This window comes from Oryctolagus cuniculus, chromosome 17 (assembly GCF_051225735.1).
Source record: "Oryctolagus cuniculus isolate XC-2025 breed Fujian yellow rabbit chromosome 17, ASM5122573v1, whole genome shotgun sequence".
NCBI lineage: Eukaryota > Metazoa > Chordata > Mammalia > Lagomorpha > Leporidae > Oryctolagus > Oryctolagus cuniculus.
In genome coordinates, this window is record NC_142883.1 from 51,378,096 (window position 1) to 51,399,604 (window position 21,509).

The window sequence follows — 21,509 nt, forward strand, 5'->3', positions numbered from 1 at the left end:
GGCGTGAAAGAAGTGGGCGGCGGCCGAGGCGGCCGCGGTGCGCGCCCACCAGCCGGCGCGCGTGCGCACACGCGTTTCTTTCCCCTAATTTTTTTTTTCCCCCTTTTCTCCCTCCTGTTTCCTTCTAAGATTTCCTTTGACGCCTTTCCTTCCCTTTCCCTCCTTTCGTGTGCCCGGCTGCCAGTCAAACCACCCACCTCCCTATTTGCGGGGGAAGGGGGGCGGGACCCAGCCCCCTCCATTACTAGGGGAGTTGTTATGGTAACTCCCCACGCGAAGGCTGGGTGGCCTCTAGATAGGACGGGCTGTCCACCCACCCAATTGCCATGGCAACAGTGGAGCCGCCAAGGGAGGGGCCTCTCCGTGAGAACTTGGCTGTGGGAACCACGTGGGAGTTGGGGACTGGGGTGGTGGCGGGGGACAGTGGATGCCTCAGGAAGACCCTGTACTCCCGTCCCCGGCGGAGGAAGGGGTACCTCAGATCTCAGGATGGGAGATCCTACGTCAGACCCGAAACCCTGCATGTCTCAAAGTGCGGTGCGCAAAGGCACTGTTCCAACAATTATTCATTGACCGATCACTGGAGTTGTGCGTGGGGGAGAGGTGACAGAGAGGAGGAGGAGGAGACTCTCTAATCCCTGCCAGTCTTGCTCGGATCACCTTAGATCTGGTCGTGTTGGAGCAGCACCTGCAGCCACCGCCTCACGGGAGGCTGGTAGTACTTGGTAAGAACAAGGAGGCTCCTTCTGCCTTGGCTTGCTGTTCAACCTTGAGCAAGTGGCTTTGCTGCTCTGGGTTTTTCCTTCATTGTTGAAACTGAGGGAGCAGACTGCAGGACCGTCAGGGTCTCTGCCCAGCTCGACCACCTCTGAACCTCCCGCCAGCCTTGGTGTTAAACCTCACCTAGGAGGGTTTGAATGAAAGGTCCTTGGAAAAGTGCTGAATGCCTTCCCTCCGCGACCCTGCTTGGTACTTTTGGGTGCACATCCAGGCTTGCTCTCCTCCCTTCCCGGGTCATTTACTTTCCTTACCCGAGCCACCGGCCCCGTTCACTTCCACTCTCTGTCATCCTACTTGGCCACAGAGTGATTTCTGTAAAACTGAAACCTGACCGTATTCCTCTGTGTAAGACGCTTGCTAACAGCTGCTCTCTTCGAAGACCTGTCCGGATGCTGCTTGCTTCTCCTTCTTTATTTTTCGGTACCCCAATGTTCAACTTCACATGTTCCGGCTGTTTGAAATACCACTCAGTTCCCAGAACTCGGCACACTCTCCTGTGGCTGTTGTACTTACTGTCTCTTCTCCCTGGAATAGCCTCCAGCCTCCTGACCCTGCCAGCTCTTGCCGTCCTTTGCTTTGTCCTGTGGGTCTACACTGCCTTCTCCCTGCAGCCTCTGTGGACCCACTACACCCGTTTGGTTCTTCTGGATTAGCTGTCTGGCTTAAGCCCAAAGTAACATTTTACACATTGAACTGTGAATTTCTCTTGAATCTCCTTCAAGGCAGGAACGATCTTGTTCAGCACAGGACCTGGCACCCACGCGAGGATGCCTTCATTAACTTAATGAAGGCATCTGTTATCTGAGTGGGCACTGTAATAGTTCAAGGCCAAGACCATAGGCTAGTAGGAAAAAACAATTTGAAGTTAGGGCTTTAGACAACTTACTAACCTCTCCGAGGCTCAATTCTAATCAACTGTAAAATGAAGATAATAATAGGGACATTAGGATAAAATAAAATTATGTATGTAAAGCACTTGGCATGTACTAGGTCCTTAATAAATTTATTAATGCCTGACTAATAGAGTGTTTAGTGGAGAGATACTAAACAAATGAATGAGCAAACCAAGATCATGGGGATGGGATAATTGGCCACCCAAGACTCCAGAAGCGAAGCAATCTAGGGGGTGACAAGGATAGGAAACAAGACTGGCCCTGTGAAGCCGGAGTATGCATACCAGGACGTATATGGGAGGGGGCCTTCGAAAGATTATGGGAAAACACGTGTTATAAAAAAGCAGCACGGTGGGGCCAGCGCTGTGGCGTAGTGGATAAAGCCATCACTTGAAGTGCTGGCATCCCATTTGGGCGCTGGTTCGAGTCCTGGCTGCTCCACTTCCAATCCAGCTCTCTGCTATGGCTTGGGAAAGCAGTAGAAAATGGCCCAAGTCCTTGGGCCCCTGCACCTGTGTGGGAGATCCAGAAGAAGCTCCTGGCTCCAGATCGGCACAGCTCCACCATTGCAGCCATCTGGGGTGTGAACCAGTGGATGGAAGACCTCTCTCTCTCTCTCCCTCTCTGCCTCTGTGTAATTCTTTCAAATAAATAAATAAATCTTAAAAAAAAAAAAAGCTGCATGGTTTTCAAAATCTTTGCATCAAAATAAACTTACTAGGGTGGGCTTTTGCAGGCCAGGCATTTGGTGCCGTGGTTAACACGGCGCTTAGGATGCCTGCCTCCCATACTCCCTGCGTTCAAGTCTTGGCTCCACTTCTAATTTCAGCTTCCTGCTGATGTGCACCCTGGGAGGCGGCAGTGATGGCTCCAGTACTTAGGTCCTTGTCGCCCACTGGGAGACCTGGGCTGAGACTCAGGCTGCTGGCTTTAGCCTGGCCCAGCCCTGGCTATTGTGGACATTTGGGGAGTGCACCAGCAGATAGATTTTTCTCTCCCCACCCTTCCCACCCTCCAACATTTCAAATAAAATGAAAGTAAATAAATAAAAATTTAAAATTTATCTTTCAACCCCATTTTCCAGGATGGCTATGCAGGTTCATTAACCTATTCTCTATATATCTGAAGTTGCTCACATAAAAACTTAAAAAGAGACAAAGTGATGGACGGAGTGGCATCAAGAACAGTGAAAATGTTAAATGTGAGACTAATCACAGGGCCCCTGGAGGGTGACTGGACACTTTGCTCAGGCCTAGACGTCCTGGGGCCTCCCACCCACCCCAGGGAGCTGGATTCCTTCTCTGCAGGCCGCTCTTGGGATTCCAAGCTCTCTTGCTTTTCTCCCAGGCACTGTTGTTGGCGTCTGTTCTAGAAACTCCAGGACTAAGGAGGGGCAGGCTGGCCCAGCCTGGGGCCGCTGTTACCTCCATCCAACCCCAGTTAACGAGGTAATGGCACCCCCAGGGATAGAGGCACTTAAGTGCTGACAATGAGGCTAATTAACAGAATGCCAATTAGCACCCAGAGACTGCTAGGCTGTGTGTGGGAGAGGGGACTTCTTGCTTCTTCAAAGAGCGGGAAGGCTGGACTCTGAGGAGAGGACGGGCCACAGAGCGCCCTCTGTTTCTGTCGTCATGCCCCCGGCACACCCCTCCTCCAAGAAGGCTTCCGGAATTCCTCACTCTGTGCCCCTCTGTTCTGTCCTGTTTCTGGAGGGCTTGCAGGCATGATCCAGCACCTATGCTAAACTTTTCCTTCTTCTCTTTTTTTAAAAACTGGTGTCTAAGCTTTATTGACAGGTGAATTGTTGAAAAATGTTCTCAAGAGTCAATAATTACAAAAACTGAGGCTTACATTAAAAGATTAAAAACCAGACCCTCCAGCAGGTGCCCAGCCCAGCAGAAGGCCCAAGGGAGGCAGGAGAGGTGGGCAGGTGTGGGTGTGATATGCACAGGCGCAGCCGGCGGTGCCACATCACTCAGCACCAACTCCACCAAGTGGTGCTAACCTTTTTCCAATTGAAAAATATTCCAGGGGCCGGCGTTGTGGCACAGCGGGTTAACGCCCTGGCCTGAAGCACCGGCATCCCATATGGGCGCCTGTTCGAGTCCCGGCTACTCCACTTCTGATCCAGCTCTCTGCTATGGCCTGGGAAAGCAGCAGAGGATGGCTCAAGTCCTTGGGCCCCTGCACCCGCATGGGAGGCCTGGAAGAAGCTCCTGGCTCCTGGCTTCGGATCGGCGCAGCTCCAGCCTTTGTGGCCATCTGGAGAGTGAACCAGCAAATGGAAGATCGATCTCTCTCTCTCTCTGGAGAGTGAACCAGCAGATGGAAGATCTCTCTCTCTCTCTCTCTGCCTCTCCTCTCTCTGTGTAACTCTTTCAAATAAATAAATAAATATTAAAAAAAAATATTCCAGGGGGCTGCATTATGGCACGGCAAGTTAAGCTGCCGCTTGCGATGCCGGCATCTCATATCTGAATACCATTGCGAATCCTGACTGCTCATCTCCCAATCCAGCTTCCTGCTAATGTGCCCGGGAAGGCAGCAGAAGATGGCTACCGGCCTGGACTGGGGGGCTCCAGAACATACATGCCATGGGGTGGGGACTTCGTTGTAGTGCAGCAGTCAGTGCCAGTCTTTACACGAACCAATCGTGTAAATATTCTCATTTCCCAGTTGGGATCAACAAGTCCCAGAGAAGTAACCTGACAAGGCCTTCGGGCTTCTTTATTTTTTAAATGTTTTGCAAGTTAGCAATTGTTTAAAAAAATTAATTTAATTGAAAGGCAGAATGACAGAGAAGGGGAAACACACAGAGGGAGAGACAGACAGAGATGAGTTTTGCATCAACTGATTAAGTTCCCAGATGCCTGCAACAGGGCTAGGCCAGACTCAAGTCAGGAGCCAGGAGCTGTGTCCGTGCGGGTTACAGGACCCCAAGGACCGGGGCCATCACCTGCTGCCTCTCAGGCACATCAGCAGGAAGCTGGATTGGACGTGCAGAGTAGCTGGGACTCAAACCAGGCACTCTGATGTGGGATGCAGGCATCCCAAGGGGCAACTTAACCTGCTGCACCACAACACCTGCCCCCACATCTTTTATTGTTGAAAATTTGAGAGAGCAAGAAGTCCCACCAATTCTCTCCCTCAAATGCCCGCAATGGCCAGGGCTGAGCTGGGGGCCAAATCTGGGTGCTAGGAACTCAATCAAGGCCTCGCATGTGGGTGTCAGGAACTCAATCATTTGAGCCATCACTACTGCCTCCCAGGGTCGGCTCTGACAAAGAGTCCAGGCATTGAACCCAGGCTCTCGGATGTGGGACATCGCCACTGCTAGGCTAAACCCTCACCGCCATGCCCCACCCCCCAGCTTCTAAGTGACAGGTGTAGGATTCAGGCTCAGTTCTGTTCTCCCTGACCTCAAGCCTATAGCCCTCTCCAGGACAGGATGCAGAAGAAAGGAGTGGGGTAGGAAGGGGACTGGTGCTCTGGGTGGCTGCGACAAGGACTCAGGCCCTCCAGGAAGACAGGCGTGGGCTTTTCTAGACGTTTATTTATGAAATGCTTATTGCACTGGTACACAGTTAGTGTCTGTCAGTAGGCTGGCGGAGGGAATTAGTGTGTGCTCATCCTCATCCCCGTGTGGGGTGCAGCCTGCAGGGGCCCTGCCCTCCCCTCCACCCTGGCCGCAATGGGTTGGAGAGGACGGGAGGAGAAAGGGGGAGATGGGGAGGCCCCTCCTCCTGCAATGAGAAGTCCCACCCCCTACGTCCTAGCAGCAGTGGTTTGAGCTGGGCAGCAAGGCGGATGAGCCGTCTGGACCCCTCTCCATCCCCCTCTGCCCAGGGATGAGAGCGCCCCCTCTGGCCACTTCTCAAGGAAGGGCCCTCAGTGGCTTCCCCAGCACCTTCTGGGACACTGCTTGTGCCTGCACGGCCCTCAGTCCTTGGGGTAAAGGAGCAGGCAGCCGGCGCCCTCTGCCCGAGCGAGCGGAGCCTCTGCTACGTCCACACCTCCAGGGGAATCATGCCTTCCTTGCTGCCCAGCGGCGGCAGCAAAGACTCATCCTCCAGGAACTTGAGGGGGAAGTGGACCAAGTGGCCCTGGACCTGGGTGAGCTCCGACCTGGCCAAGGGAGGGCTGACCACGGCCAGGGGCTCCACGGCCACGTACTCCCGGAGAGTCCGCAGGGAGCGCGTGGCATTGGATGGCAGGCAGCGGAAGATCTGTGGGCAACGGGGCACCGAGGCCAGTCAGCTGGAGGGGACTCCTCCAACCGGACTCCTCCACCCCCGCCCCCGCCCCCGATCATCTCTCCAGACCCCCAGCACTGACCAGGGTCACTGACTTCCTCCAGAGTGGCCTCCCCCCAGGCCCTCATCCCCCTTCTGACAATGCCGGAGTGGAGGGGCTCAGGCCAGCGCCCCTCAGCTCCCACCTGCTCGTAGATATTGGCATTGTTTTCCGCTGTTGCTTGCCACAACTGGAAGAAGTCGTCACACACAGGGTCTCGGAGATCCAGGTCCGGCCGGGCATTTGCGCCAAGAATCACACTACAGGACAAAGGGGTCCCAGCAGCACCAGGTTAGGATACTCAGAGACTGAGTGCTAGAAGGTTGTGTTGTCCCTACCCAGGTAATTCAAAACAGATGTGAGAGGAAACAGTAAGATAAGCGTGAATGAGGCCAGCAAAGCTTTGATTTGTCTGAACATTGGTGCTGAAAATCTTTCAAATACTTCTCTCCCTGCACCCCTCCGCCCTGCCCTGGCCTCCCCTCACCCCCGCACCCGGCTCTACCTGAAGCAGTGTTTGCGCAAACTCAAGGCGAATCTGCCTGCCTGGTACTCGGCCCCATCCATGAGGGACGGCTCCATCTCTGTGTCCTCAATCAGCACAGCCAGCTCACTGTCCCGCTTCCCCAGCAAGCTCCGGTCATTGATGTTGGCAGAACCTGGGTGGGTGCAGACACTCGCTCTGCCAGGGCCCACCCACCCACACCGCATCCCCTCCACCCCCTCCCTCCCACCCAGCACGGACCGATGATGACTGTGCGGTCGTCCGCAATGAGCATCTTGCTGTGGATGTAGATGAGCTCTGAGACCGGGTGCCCGCCCAGCTCTCCGTGGGTGCGGAGTCCGCAGATGGATATGTAGTCCCGCCACGCTGTCCCCACTGCGCATAGGAAGGCCAGGGAGGGGAGGGGGCAGATGAGAGGTGCCTACCGCAGGCCAGCGCCGTCCTGTCCCACCTCTCTCCTCATTCAGAATTGGTTCCTGCAGCCTGTATACTTCTCCCTACGGTCCTGTATACTTCTCCCCGCAGTCCAAGGCCACCTGTGGCCAGGGTAGCTTCCTCTCCACCCCCAGGCCTCCAGCTCCAGAATCTCTCCCTCCCAGGGCCCAGGCCTCGAGCCCCCTGCCCCCAGCACTTACTGGCTGCTTTGAGGCGGTGCAGTATGGAATACTCCCCACGACACAGGGTCCTGAGGCAAGAAAAAGGGGAGGGATGTGGAGGCTGGGGGTAGGGGGGCGGAAGTGGGGGGGGTGGAGGCAGGGGAGGGGGATGGAGGCTGGGGGAGGGAGGTGGAGGCTGGGGGAAGAGGGATGTGGAGGCCGGGGGAGGGAGGCAGAGGCGGGGGTGGGGGTCGGCGAGGGGAGGGAAGGCCCTCAAAGATCCAGCAGAAAGGGGTCAGGACAGTGAGGAGGGAGGCAGAGGTGGGAGGGGGTCAGGACAGTGAGGAGGGAGGCAGAGGTGGGAGGGGATCAGGACAGTGAGGAGGGAGGCACAGGTGGGAGGGGGTCAGGACAGTGAGGAGGGAGGCAGAGGTGGGAGGGGATCAGGACAGTGAGGAGGGAGGCACAGGTGGGAGGGGGTCAGGACAGTGAGGAGGGAGGCACAGGTGGGAGGGGGTCAGGACAGTGAGGAGGGAGGCACAGGTGGGAGGGGGTCAGGACAGTGAGGAGGGAGGCACAGGTGGGAGAGGGTCAGGACAGTGAGGAGGGAGGCACAGGTGGGAGGGGGTCAGGACAGGGAGGAGGGAGGCACAGGTGGGAGGGGGAACACCTGTAGGTGAAGTGCAGAATGGCCTGGATGGAGTTGCCCCCGCCTGTAGAGATGTCGCCCTCGAAGCCAGGGAGCAGGGGCAAAAGCACATAGACCCGGAAACGCTGCCCCTGGCTGGGGAGAGGGGCGGGGTCAGCAGTGGGTGACAGGACCCTAAAGCCCCACCCCTTCCGGCTGGGCGTAAGCCCCGCCCCCCGCCCCTTACTTGTGGGCCTTCAGAATTCTGTCCACGATCTCATCGCCCACCTTGTTCAGAACCGACCGCCCATCTGAGCAGCTAATGAAGAACTGGTTCTGGGGCAAGGGTCAAAGACAGACGTCAGCAGTCTCCCAGCCCAGCGCCAGCCACGCCAGCCCTGGGTGAGCGATTCCACTGACATCCCAGGTCCCTCTCGCGGCACATCCTCCACCTCGCCCCAGGCAGACCTCAATGTAGAGGAAGTGGCGGCTCTCCCGGATGGTGTGCAGGTACGCATTGAGGATGGAGCTCTCCGAAGTGCCCGCTGACCAGCGGTCCACGGACCGCAGGACCTGGAGGGACGGTGGACAGGATGTGGTGCCAACCCAGAGAGGGCAAGCTCGGGAGCCTCACTCGTCAGGGAGACAGGGCTGAAGTGGGGCCCCCACCTGCACAGTGGTGCACTGTCCCCCGGAGATGGTGAAAGGGAGATGGTTTGCAGTGCTGGTGGACTTGGGCAGCAGGTAGGGGTACATGGGTATCTTGTACTTGGCCTTGGTGGTCTGAGGTGAAGAGGGCAGCATCAGCAGGGGGTGGCTGTCCCCAGCTCCCTCCCTCCTTCCTTCCCTCCTGCCCCTGTGGGAGGGGCGGGCACCTTGGTGAAGTTCCATCGCTGGATGAAGTGGCGGGCAAGGTCACGGGCAGGTGGGCCATGGACAACCACCCCGATGTCCCGCCATGGCATCCGGGGGGTGGTCTCCCTGTCAATGAAATCTGGGGGTCCCAGGAGAGTCAGGGATGGATGATTGGGGCAGGGGGGTAGGAGGATCATGGCGGAGAGATGCCTGGGCCCAGCGCATCCCAGTCCCAGTCCCCGTGTCAGCTTCTGCCCCTGCTGTCTGCACTCAGGGGCTTCGGGGGAGAGGACCTCACCTTCAAAAGGCCGGTCCAGCTGCACCCAGTCCTTGGCAATGAGGTTGCTGTAGTCCTTGCCCAGCCAGAAGAGGTGGTTGTGAGACAGGTCTGGGGAGGCTTCAGGGTCTGGCTGTGGCAGGTGAGGCTGCAGGGGGAACACACCCAAGGCAGGGGGGCAAGGAGAGGTCACGGTCACGGGGGCCACACCGAGCCAGGCCACAGAGAAGACAGGAGCACTGAAAGAGTGCGAGAGACACGGAGAGGAGGAATGAGGCAGAGAGAGTTTGGTTTCCCAGCCTTCCCTGCAGCCGCGCTGGGCAGCCTCAGAGGGATGGGGGAGGGGCTGCGACATGTTCCAGAGGGGTTCTTGGGGTTCCAGAAAGAGCCTGGAAGGAGTGGAGCTGGGAAGCGATGTGGAGTCAGGGTGGGGCTCAGGAGGACCTGGGGTGGGGGGTTACCTGGGCGGTGGCTGACTCAGAAGAGTTGTCAAGGTCTGTCAGTCTGTAGTGCAGGTCGTCCCAGCGCCCGTAGGCAAGGTCCAGCCCCCCCAAGAAGGCCACCACCTGGTCCACCACCAGCAGCTTCTCATGGTGAGCCCACAGCGTCACCTGGTCTGGGTGCCGCATCACCTGGGGCAGGCGTGGAGCAGACAAGAAGGGGGGTTGGAGTGAGAGAAGGTAGAGGCTGTTGGGAGGGAGGGGAAGGGGAAGAGGGTGGCCGGGTGGGGGAGGTCTCCGGGCTGGGGGGGGAGGGAGAGGGCGGCCGGGGGGAGGGGTCTCTGGGCTGGGGGGGGAGGGGAGAGGGCGGCCGGGGGGAGGGGTCTTCGGGCTCTGGGGGAGGAGAGGGCAGCCAGATGGAGGGGTCTCCGGGCTGAGGGGGGAGGGAGAGGGTGGCTGGGGGAGGGGTCTCTGGGCTTAGGGGGAGGGGAGAGGGCAGCTGGGGGAGGGGTCTCTGGGCTGGGGGGGGAGGGGAGAGGGCGGCCGGGTGGAGGGGTCTTCGGGCTCTGGGGGAGGGAGAGGGCAGCCAGGTGGAGGGGTCTCCGGGCTGAGGGGGAGGAGAGAGGGTGGCTGGGGGAGGGGTCTCTGGGCTTGGGGGAGGGGAGAGGGCGGCTGGGGGAGGGGTCTCGGGCTCAGGAGCCACCTTTACGTTGGGGTGCAGCAGCATCAGCGTCCTCTTGCTGTAGCCACTGTTGATGCCCAAGGCCAATTCCACTTCCTTAAACAGCAGCACGGACACACGAACACCCTCCTCCTGGCGGTGAGCGCGGGAATCAGATCCTAGGAGCCCCCTTCCACCCTTCCCGAACTGTCACGCACCCGCTCATCTCCCATCTACCGTTCGTCCATCCGGCCACCTGCCCAGCTGTCGTTCGACCTCCCCAACTCCTATCCGTCCATCCATCCATCTCACCCACACATCCTCCTCCTGTCCGTCAACATCCACACATGCCCCCTCCGTGGCAGGCACTGGGCCTTGCCCTGGAAGTAGTGAGAGAGAGGGACACGCACACACCCAGGTGACACAATGAAGTTGTACGGGACCAGAGAAGCCTCTGCCGGGGGGGGGGGGCAGGACAGGGAGGTGCAAGTTCTGCTCAGGGAGGAGGGAGCAGGTGCCAGGACGGGCAGTTCCCCTCCCCTGAAGCCTCGCATCCGCTTCTTCCTCCCACACTGCAGCGTCTCCAATCGCCCTCTGCCCATAAACCTCGCCATGCCTGGGCGGCAGCCTGACCACACTCCTCACCGCCTTTCTCTTGAGCAAAATGTCCAGTCTCCAGTCGTCCGAATGGGCCGGGCGCTTCAGGTACACCTCAGGACTCAACCTGGGGGCGAGGGCAGGTGGTGAGGGACAAGCCAAGGCCACTGCTCCCCCGCTGCTTCTCCTCTCACCCATCTGCTGATCAGCCGCGGGCCTGGTCCCCCCAGCTCCCAAGTGCCTTTCCCCACTCACCACCAGTCTGTGATGAAAATCTCCTCTCGAGCCCGCAGGATGGCGTCGGCCACAGCAGCAAAGTAACCTGCCCCATTCACGAACCTGGGGGGAGGCCGAGCCAGGGAGGTCAGGGGAGTCAGGGGCCAGAAAGCTCTGGAGAGTGAAGTGGGAGGACAGTCAGGGGTCAGAGGTGACAGCAGGGTCAAAGATCAGAAATGAGCAGGGAGGTCAGAGGGCATCAAGATATATCAGGGCCGGCGCCACGGCTCACTAGGCTAATCCTCCGCCTTGCGGTGCCGGCACACCGGGTTCTAGTCCCGGTTGCCCCTCTTCCAGGCCAGCTCTCTGCTGTGGCCAGGGGGTGCAGTGGAGGATGGCCCAAGTACTTGGGCCCTGCATCCCATGGGAGACCAGGAGAAGCACCTGGCTCCTGCCATCGGATCAGCACGGTGCGCCGGCTGCAGCGCGCTGGCCGCGGCGGCCATTGGAGGGTGAACCAACGGCAAAGGAAGACCTTTCTCTCTGACTCTCTCTCTCTCTCCCTCTCACTGTCCACTCTGCCTGTCAAAAATAAATAAATAAATAAATAAATAAATAAAAAGATATATCAGCGTGGGCTTTGCCACTAAGGTTTGCCAGTATGAGCTGAATAAAGACACAGGAGCTGGTGTGTGGTGCAGCAGGCGAGGCCCCCCCGGAGCCGCCGGCATCTCCTATCAGAGCGCTGGTTGTAGTCCCAGCTGCTCTGCTTCTGATCCAGCCTTTAGCTAATGCGCCTGGGAGGGCAGCAGATGGCCCAGCTACTTGGGCCCTTGCCACCCATATGGGAGACCAGGATAGAGTTCCTGGCTTCTGGCTTTGGCCTGGCCCAGACCTGGCTGTTGTGGCCATATGGGTAGTGAACCAGCAGGTAGGTCTCTCTCTTTCTCCCTCTCTGTCACTGCCTTTCAAATAAATAAATTTTTTAGAGACACAATCAATGAAAGAAATTGGCTGAGAAGGTTGATGTATCATACAAGCAGGCAACAGTCGTCACCCCTACCTGACCTGCCTGCCTGCTGCTTCCTTGCAGTGTGTTCAGTAAATCATACAAACAAATCAGTAACAAAGCAACTGAAAAATGAGCAAATAAGAAGCAGACAGTTCACAGAGCAAGTTAAAATAGCCAATCATAGGGGAAAATGTTCAGTTTCACTAATCAACAGAAATGGAAATTAAAACTAAACTAAATAATGGGCCAGCATTGTGACATAGCATGTAAAGCCACAGCCTGCCCCCGACACACTGGCATCCCATATGGGCATCAGTTCATGTCCTGGCTGCTCCACTTCCAATCCAGCTCCCTGCTAATGGCCTGGGAAGGCAGTGGAGGATGGCTCAAGTGTTTGGGCCCTTGCTCCCCATCTGAGAGACCCAGAAGAAGCTCCTGGCACCTGGCTCTGGCCTGGCCCAGATTTGGCTATTGCGGCCATCTAGAGATCTTCCATCTGCTGGTTCATTCCCCAGAAGCCACAATAACCAGGGCTGGACCAGGCCAGAGCCAGGACTCAATCCAAACTCCATCTGGGTCTCCTACAAGGGTGGCAGTACTTGAGCCATCACCTCCTGCCCCCCCAGGGTGTACGTTAGCAGGAAGTTAGAATTAGAAGTAGAGCTAGGACTTGAACCCAGGCATTCTAATATGGGATGCCAGCATTCCATCTGGCATCTTGAACTGCACCATAGCACTTGTCCCTGAAATAACACTAGATTGGCAAAAGTTAAAACTGGGCTGGCATCAGGCCTAGTGGCTGGCATTGATGATGATGATTAAATCCTGGGCCGGCACTGTGGTGCAGTGAGTTAATGCCCTGGCCTGAAGCGCCGGCATCCCATATGAGCATCAGTTCGAGTCCTGGCTGCTCCTCTTCCAATCCAGCTCTCTGCTATGGCCTGGGATAGCAGTAGAAGATGGCCCAAGTATCTTTGGGCCCCTGCACCTGCGTGGGAGACCCAGAAGAAGCTCCTGGCTCCTGGCTTCGGATCAGCATAGCTCCAGCCATTGCGGCCATCTGTGGAGTGAACCAGCAGATAGAAGACCTTTCTGTCTCTATCGCTCTCTGTAACTCTGTCTTTCAAATAAATAAAATAAATCTAAAAAAAAAAAAAAGGTGATTGAATCCTGTGGCTAAGCCTCCACCTGCAGTGCCAGCATCCCATATGGGTACCAATTCTAGTCCCATCCAGCTCTCTGCTATGGCCTGGCAAAGCAGAAGATGGACCAAATGTTTGGGTCCTTGCACCTGCATGGGAGACCTAGAAGCTCCTGGCTCCTGGTTCCTGGCTCCTGACCAGCCTAGCTCCAGCCACTGCAACCATTTGGGAAGTGAACTAGCAGATGGAAGACGTTTTTCTCTGTCTCTCCCTTTCTCTGTAATTCTGCCTCTCCAATAAATAATTAAAATCTTAAAAAAAAAAAAAAGTGCCTGTGTCCCACATTGACATGCCTGGGTTCAATTCCTGGCTTCAGCTCCTGAACCCAGCTTCTTACCAGTGCCGACACTGGGAGGCAACAGGTGATGGCTGAGTTCTTGCCACCTAGGCAGGAGGCTTGGAGTGGGTTCCTGGCTGCTGGCTTCAGCTTGGCACAGCCCCAGCTATTATGGGCATTTGGGGAGTGAACAAGCAGATGGGAACTCTATCAAAAAAAAAAAAAAAAGCTAATATAATTAGTAACATTCAGTAATGGCATATGGGAAAGTGAGTGTTCTCATAGACTATGAAGATATATGGAGATATATGTTAATTATATAATCCTTTTAGAAAAAAAATTTGGCAATATCTATCAAAATAGTAAATGTGCAGATCCTTTAATACCATTAAATACACATAGTAATTCTTTTTTTTCTTGAATATTTATTTATTTATTGAAAGGCAGTTACATTGAGAGAGAGGAAAAGAGAGGGAGAGAGAGAATCTTTCATCTGATGGTTCACTCCCCAAATGGCTGCAAAGGCTGGGGCTGGGCCAGGCCAAAGCCAGAAGCCAGGAACTCCATTTGGGTCTTCCACATGGGTAACAGGATCTTAAGCACTTGGGCCACCTTTTGCTGCTTCCCAGGCACACTATTAGAGACCTGGATGGCAAGGGGAGCAGCCGGGACTCGAACTAACACTCATATGGGATGCTGGCCCCAGTAATTATTTTTCTAGGAATGCATTCTATAAAACCCTCAAAGACTGTGCTCATCAAAGCACTGTTTGTAAGAATGAAAAATGGAAAACAATTTAAATGTCTAATCTCAAATATATTAAGTGAACAAAATAAGCTGGAGAGGGTGAAGGATTTCATTTAAGTTAAAACAAAAAGCAACATATGTGCATGCACACATATATAAAAACATGCAGGAGAGGCTCTAGGAGATAATCTTACACAGGTGCCAGGAGCAGGTGTTGCGGGGCAGCCTGGTAAGCCACTACTTGCAACATCGGCATCCCATAGCCGAGTGCCAGTTTGAGTCCCAGCTGCTCCACTTCCAATCCAGTTCCCCGCTAGCATGCCTGGGAAAGTACTTTGGGTGCTGCCACCCATGTGGGAGACCCAAAGGGAGTTCCTGGCTCCTGGCTTTGGCCTGGCCCAGACCTGGCTGTTGTGGTCATTTGGGGAGTGAACCAGCAGATGGAAGATCTCCCTCTCTGTCTCTGCCTTTCATATAAATTAAACACACACACACACACGCACAGAACTTTTGCCAGGGTTTCTTCAGGTGAAGAAATGGGATTTGGGGGGTAGAGGGAAGAATAAGGGAGGTAGGTAAAGGACTGTGCCATGAGGAGGGCCTTCCATTGTTTACTTAATAAGCTGTCATACTATTTGGTTGTTTAACAAGTAGTAGTCTAGAATGGCAGTTAGGAACAGTCTTAGCCCAGACTACACGGATTTGAACCTTGGTTCCACTCTTCACAACGTTCTGTAACTTGGACAAGTTACTTAATCTCTCCTGGGCTCCGTTTTCTCCTGAGTAAAATGGCAATAACGGGTGTACTTGCCTCATAAAGTTGTTGGGAAGATCCAACAGGCTAACACAAAAGATACTTCAAGAAATTCATGGAAAATCTAATTAAAAGCTAAGTTCACCGGGGCTAGTATTGTGGCGTAGCCGGTGGAGCCACAGCTTGCACTGCTACCGTCCCACATCAGAGTGCTGGTTTGAGTCCTGGCTGCTCCACTTCTGATCTGGCTTCCTGCTGGTACTCCTGGGAGGGCAGCGGAGGATGCCCCAAGTGTTTGGGCCCCTCCCACTCACAGGAGAGACCCAGGATGGAGTTGTAGGCTGGCTTTGGCCTGGCCCATCCCTGGATTTTTTTTTTTTAAACCTATTTGTGGGGGCCGATGCCATGGCTCACTTGGCTAATCCTCCGCCTGCAGTGATGGAATCCCATATAGGTGCCTGGTTCTAGTCCTAGTTGCTCCTCTTCCAGTCCAGCTCTCTGCTGTGGCCCAAGAAGGCAGTGGAGGATGGCCCAAGTGCTTGGGCCCTGCACCTGCATGGGAGACCAGGAGGAAGAACCTGGCTCCTGGCTTCAGATCGGCATAGCTCTGGCCGTAGCAGCCATTTGGGGGATGAACCAACAGAAGGAAGACCATTCTCTCTGTATCTTGTTCTCACTGTCTGTAACTCTACCTCTCAAATAAATAAATAAATAAATCTTTTAAAAAAACTATTTGTGGTACAAAAATAACCACAATCCATAGATGGTTGTTTCATACTGCTCATTTGTCATCAACTTTTTTTTTTTTTTTTTTTGACAGGCAGAGTGGACAGTGAGAGAGAGACAGAGAGAAAGGTCTTCCTTTGCCGTTGGTTCACCCTCCAATGGCCGCCGCGGCCGGCACACTGCGGCCTGCGCACCGCGCTGATCCGATGGCAGGAGCCAGGAGCCAGGTGCTTTTCCTGGTCTCCCATGGGGTGAAGGGCCCAAGCACTTGGGCCATCCTCCACTGCACTCCCTGGCCACAGCAGAGAGCTGGCCTGGAAGAGGAGCAACCCGGACAGAATCCGGCACCCCGACCAGGACTAGAACCCGGTGTGCCGGCGCCGCTAGGCAGAGGATTAGCCTAGTGAGCCGCGGCGCCGGCCCATCAACTTTTTGAAGAATCCTTACATGCATAGATTTCTAATTTTTTTGCTAAAATAACATTTTAATTCCATTTTCCATGAACTTTTGGAAGTACTCTCATACGTGTAAAACACTTAATTCCCAGCATACAGTAAATACTTCTCAACTATCAAGTATTACATATTATCAATTCTTATGCTAAAAGTTACACCCATATCCCACATTGGAGTAATTGGGTTCAATTCCTAGCTCCATTTCCTAACTGCAGCTTCCTACTATAATGCAGACCCCAAGAGGCAGCAGTAATGGTTCAAGTAGTTGGGTTCCTGCCATCCACGTGAGAGACCTGGATTGAGTTCCCAGTTCCTGGTTTCAGTCCCAACCTAGCCCAGGCTGTTGTGGGCATTTAAAGAATGAACCGATAGGAGCTTGTATGTGTATGTGTGTGTGTGTGTGTGTGTGTGTCCCTGTCTCTATCTCTTAATATCTCTGTGCCTCTCAAATAAATGACAATCACTTGTGGGACAGGCATTTGCAGGCCAAATGAGGCACCGTTCAGAACGTACCTGACTGGCAAGGTTCAATATCTGTCTCTGGCCTTGACTCCCGCTTCCTGCTAATGCAGACCTTGGGAGGCAATGGTGATGCTCAAGTGACCGAGTTCCCGCCACCCACGTGGGAACCTGGATTGGGCCTGTAGCTCCTGGATGTGACCTCATCCCAGCCCTGGCCGTTTCGGGCATTTGGGAAGTGAGTCAGCAGATAGGAGCGCGCATGTTCTCTCTCTCTCTCTGTGTCTCTCTGCTTCTCATATAAATAAGAACTAAAACAAAAGCAAAATCTCAACACCGCCCCCAAGAAAAAAAAATTCTTCCATGACGCCCCAGAGCCAGCGATCAAGTTCACCCTCCTCAGCTCAGCACAGGCTGCTGACTCCCAGCCCCTACTCCGACAGCTGCTCCCTGCTTTGTAGCCATATTGAGGCCTCAAGGATCCCAGACCCGCCAGGCTGTTTCTGTCCACTCTGCCTGCACTGCCCTGCGGCCTCTTCTTTGTCTTGCTAAGCAAGCCTTGAGGTTACTGCCTTCTGGAAGTTTGTCCCCAGGTCCTCACGCTGAGCAGACGCCCCCAGTCTGTGTTCGGTGCCCTGCACCTATCACGATATTTCATGATGGGATTACTTACTTCCCTCAACCATAGAAGCCTGCGTCCCACACATAGCAGGTGCTTAGGAAACCTTTACTAAATGAAGAAATGTACCAGAGAGGTCTGAGATCCCGGAGAGCAGCTCTGGGTGGTAGCGGGGATCTGAAAGGTCGTATGAGGTCAGAGAGATCAGGGGTCAGAGGAGATTACCGAGCCTGGGGGTCAGAAAGGTCAGAGGGGAGTCAGGGGGATCAGTGTGGTTAAAGAGGCTGGAGGTCAGGGAGGGTCACTGAGGTCAGCAGGGGTCAGAGGGATAAGAGAGGACCCAGGACCCACAGAACTCAGGGGGTCAGGAAGGCCACACACACACAGGCTCAGAAGGGACAGCAGGGTCTCACCACCGGGCCAAGGTCCCAGGCCGGGGCGGGGCGAAGCTCTCATGCCGGTGCAGCTGCAGGAAGTCTTTGCCGAGGCCCTGAGCCAGCTCGGTGATCTCCTGGGCCCACCACCGGGCCTGCCGGTAGCTGCCGCACTTGAGAATCAAGGACCTGGAGGGGAACGAGGACGGGGCCAGTGGTCCTGGCCCTTCGTACCCTGCCAAGGACCTCCCTGTTTCAGCCTTTTCCTACTTCCTCCCTTAGTCCTTAATCAGGACTCCGTGGGGCCAGGCTACACTTAACTCCTGGCCGGGGCCCAGCAAGCAGCCCTGGCTCAGGCACTCAGGTTCGTCAAATGAGCAAATGAGAAGGGAGCTTCTCTTCCACTGGGAGCACGGCTCCCCCCTCCCCGGCTTACAGGGGCTGCTCTCTCTGGCCCCAGACTGTAAGAGCATCCCAAGCATGTGGCTGGACCAGTTCCCAGGTTCAAAACTACTTGGATCCCAGGCAGTGGAAAAGCCTTCCCTTCCTCTCTGCCACGGTCCCCCGGCCCCGCATGAACCCCCCTGAGGGTGGCAGGTTGGGTCCCCTCACCCCAGGGAGCCCTCACCTGTGGGAGGTGTCGATGCGCACCCCATACCGTGCCTCTGTGCTCCTCTTCCCCACCTGCACCTCGAAGCCCGGGTCAAAGAGCTGAACAAAGGAGATGGCGCCGGTCTCCAGGGTCATGTACAGCAGGAAGGAGTCTTTCACTACCAGCCACCTGGACGGAAGGGCTCCGGTTCCTCCCTGCCCGCCAGCTCCCCTTCCTCACCCCCAGCCCCCGCTCAGCTGCTCAGTCCCCACCCCCACCTCTTGGACCAGCGATAACAAACTTGGTCTCTGCCACAGCAGGTGAGGCCAGGGACGCGGTGGCCACCCGAGCGCTTCCGGATCACGCCCTCCCTGTGGGGACAACCAGGAAGAGACGCTGGATGAGGGCTGCAGCCCCCTGCCCGCCCCGTTCTCAGGCGGGAAGGGCTGGGGAGTGAGGGCTGCAGACGGCTGGGGGAGGGGTGTTCCACACTCACAATCCTTTGGAGCCCAGGTCTGGGATAAAGGACAGCTGACTGACTTCCAGGAACTCTGTCTGCAGAGGAAGACGAAAGTGCAGAGGAGCCCCCTGGCCTTTGGTCCCTCGTGGCCCCGTGGACCCAGGCCCATCGTCCCCTCGGGGACCTCACCATGGCGTGGTAGTTGCGGTAGAAGGACATGGTCAAGAGGCGGTTGAGGTAATTCTCCAGGTATTTCTGAAGTGGGAATGGGAAAGAGAAACAGGTGGGACCAGAGCCACGTGCACAGAGGGACGCCTTCCCAGGGAACCAGGTGTCTGCCGCACCTGCTTGCTGGCTGTGTGTCTGCTGGAGCCCTCATGACCTGCTCGGGGTAGAGAGGGCATCTCTCTGTTGGTGGCCTCTCGGGTCACAGAAGAGGGAACAGCGAAGCTGCGGAAGGGATGGGGTGCGGGTCAGGCCCTGTCCCAAGCCTGGTGTGGAGGCGCAGGTGGGGGCAAAGGCACTGGCAGGCTGGGCTGCTGGGGTCTGGGAGGAGGTCAGGGGGCTGGCACAAGGCAGACCTCCCTGTCCTGGGATTGGAGAGGCTGCCAAGGCCACTTTGGGCACCCAGCCCAGCTGAGATGTTGGCACGAAACCGCAGCCAGGGAGAGCTGAGCAGGGCAAGTTTCCTAGTAACCAGGGTCAGGGGAGTTGGGGGCCGGGAGGTGCCTGGGGGTGGGCTGCACAGAAAGGAGCAATGGCTGCCGCGGGTCGAGGGGCGTCTGCCCTCCCCATGCAGCTGGGCTCCCCTCACCGGGCCAGGGGGAGCAGACTCATCAGGACTTTATGTCTCAGGAGGTCCCGGTGCAGCTCCTGGAAATGACGGAACTTCTTCTTGGTCGTCCAGGTAAAGTCACCGTGCGTCAGGCGGACTGAATACAGAGTGCAGGTTCCCACCTGAGGATGTGAGTCGCTGAATCCATGTCCCCTCCCCTCTGGCCAAAGCCACGCCCACCCCACCCCCCCACCCCGGGGCCTGCCTGGCCACCTTGGATCCACTGGTGTATCTTTCGGTGCCCACCACCTGGGCTGTGACAGGGACCCCAGGGGCGAACACCAAGGGGCGCGCTTTCATCGGCTGAAGGTCGTAGATGGCCAGAAAGGGGTGCATCCGGTCAGCTGGGAGGAGACAAAGTCCAAGACTGGAGCCCCCAGGAGGGCCCCAGCCCTCCCCGGCTCCCCTCCCCCGGGGGCCTTGATCCTGAGTACCTGGGTCCTCTCCCTCCCTCAGCGTGTCCACCTCATCCGGCTCCATCTGTAACTGGCTGGAGTCCAGGTCGTCCCCAGAGGAGAAGGGGCTCCTGGGGGTCGCCGTCATCTAGGAATGCGGGGCCGCCTCAGGGGGGCGATCAGCCCTGCAGGTCCCACCCCCCAGCCTCGCACCTGCGCCTCTCACCTCCTCCTGCCCGGCCACCTCCCCGTGACGCGGCTAGAACCTCCATCCCCTACCCCAGGATGCAGGATCCCTCAACTCCGCCCTCTCGCGAACCGGAGCCCCCGGGGTACACCCAACCCAGCCCGGATGTCCCGAACTAGGGCAGCGCAGAAACCAGAGAGCGCGGGGCCAACGCGGCTCGGGCCGGGCCAGGCCGGCCGAGCGCGGGGGTCCCGGCGGGAATGAGGAAGTTGCGCGCTCCTTGCCCGGGAGAAGATTCCTGCAATCTGAGCGTGCGGCTGAGTCAGAGGCCCCCGCCGGTCGCAGCCGGTCTCGTCCCCGCCCGCTCTCCGGGGCGCGACACCCCCGCGGCGCCCCCAGCCCGGCCCCCTCACCCTGGCAGCTCCAGCCGGCGCCCGCGCGGTTTCGCGAGCCGAGGGAAGCGGAGGCGAACGCGAGCCGGAGCCGGTGCCCACACCCCAGCGGGCCGGGGCGGGGCCGGGGCTCGGGCCTGCCCTCGGGGGCGGGACGGGCCCCGGCCTCCCCTCCGCGGGATTCTCGCCTAGCGCGTCCCGCCCCCGCCGCCCTCGCCGCCCTCGGCCCGCCCCGGCCCGGCCCGGCCCGGCCCGGCCCGGCGAGACCGGGGACCTCCCACCGCCCGGGGGCCGCCTTCGCCCAGCCTGGCTGTGCCCTCGGTCCGAGGGCACCCGGTCGCCACCCAGTGTGCGCTCCAACCGCGCGCGTCCCTCCGCGCTGGCCTCTCCACCAGCTGCGCTGCCTCGGGCCCCAGGCTGGCCGCGCTTCCGCGGGGACACCTGCAGGTGCCTCCTTTTCCCGGAGAGCGTTTGTAGAAGGAGGGGATGAGGGGAAATGCACCCTTACATTCATTCACCAAACATTTATTGCGCGCCTGCTCCGTGGTAGACTCTGAACTTTTAAACAAGGACAGTCCAGGGAAAATGACATTTTGTTATATTTCTGTTTTTTAAGCTAAGCAGGTTGCTTTATCTACTCCTGATGGACGGTTGGATTGTTTCTAGTTGACTGCTCTGAATAAAACTCCTATAAACATTCCTGTATAAGTCTTTGTGTGGCTTTTATTTCTCTTGAGTAAATAGCAGTAGGGTTTTTGGGTCATATAAGTGTATGTTTAACCTACAAGAAACTGCCAAGTCGTTTTCCACAATTTTCACATTTCCACAAGCTTCAGTAGTTCCAGGTATTCTACAATGGCCAACAAGCTAGATTCAATTTTTAAAATTTATTATTTATTTGAAAGTCAGAGTTAACAGAGAGGGAGATCCCAGATGGTCTGGGCTGGGCCAGGGGGAAGCCAAGAGCTTCATCAGGGCCTCCCGTGTAGGTGGCAGGGGCCCAAACACTTGAGCCATCTTCCTTTGCTTTTCCCAGGCCATTAGCAGGGAGCAGAATTCGAAGTGGAGCAGCCAGGACAAGACGTGGCACCCAGATGGGATTGCAGTGTTGCAGGCAGCAGCCTTACCCTCTATGCCACGAAGTCAGGCCCTTGATAGTTAACTTTTTAAAAGGTTTAATTTATTTGAAAGGCTGAGTGAAATAGCAAGAGGGAGAGAGAGATCTTCTATCCACTGGTTCACTCTCCAAATGGCCACAACAGCCAAGACTGGGCCAGGC

General features: G+C 56.6%; 1 protein-coding gene across 4 annotated transcripts; it reads right to left on the reverse strand.

Annotated features, from left to right (window-relative positions):
• Positions 1-5,209: 5,209 nt before the first annotated feature.
• Positions 5,210-20,385, reverse strand: PLD2 (phospholipase D2). 4 transcript variants are annotated; one of them, XM_070061293.2, is made up of 25 exons: positions 20,252-20,385; positions 19,691-19,799; positions 19,470-19,600; positions 19,236-19,378; positions 18,766-18,871; positions 18,611-18,676; positions 18,458-18,516; positions 18,240-18,332; positions 17,998-18,150; positions 17,409-17,558; positions 10,784-10,867; positions 10,577-10,655; positions 9,974-10,084; positions 9,292-9,462; positions 8,852-8,978; positions 8,574-8,692; positions 8,368-8,481; positions 8,167-8,271; positions 7,946-8,034; positions 7,741-7,854; positions 7,110-7,159; positions 6,715-6,849; positions 6,475-6,628; positions 6,115-6,229; positions 5,210-5,902 (listed from the first exon to the last, which is right to left on the reverse strand). In XM_070061293.2, exons 2-25 carry the CDS (start codon positions 19,797-19,799, stop codon positions 5,678-5,680), a joined length of 2,802 nt encoding a protein of 933 aa, XP_069917394.1. In that variant the 5' UTR covers positions 20,252-20,385; the 3' UTR covers positions 5,210-5,677. The 4 variants fall into 4 exon arrangements, with proteins under 4 accessions (XP_069917394.1, XP_069917395.1, XP_089174408.1 ...); XM_070061294.2 differs by having other exon boundaries at positions 19,236-19,353; positions 20,252-20,337; XM_089318282.1 differs by having other exon boundaries at positions 8,574-8,978.
• Between the last annotated feature and the right edge of the window lie 1,124 nt (positions 20,386-21,509).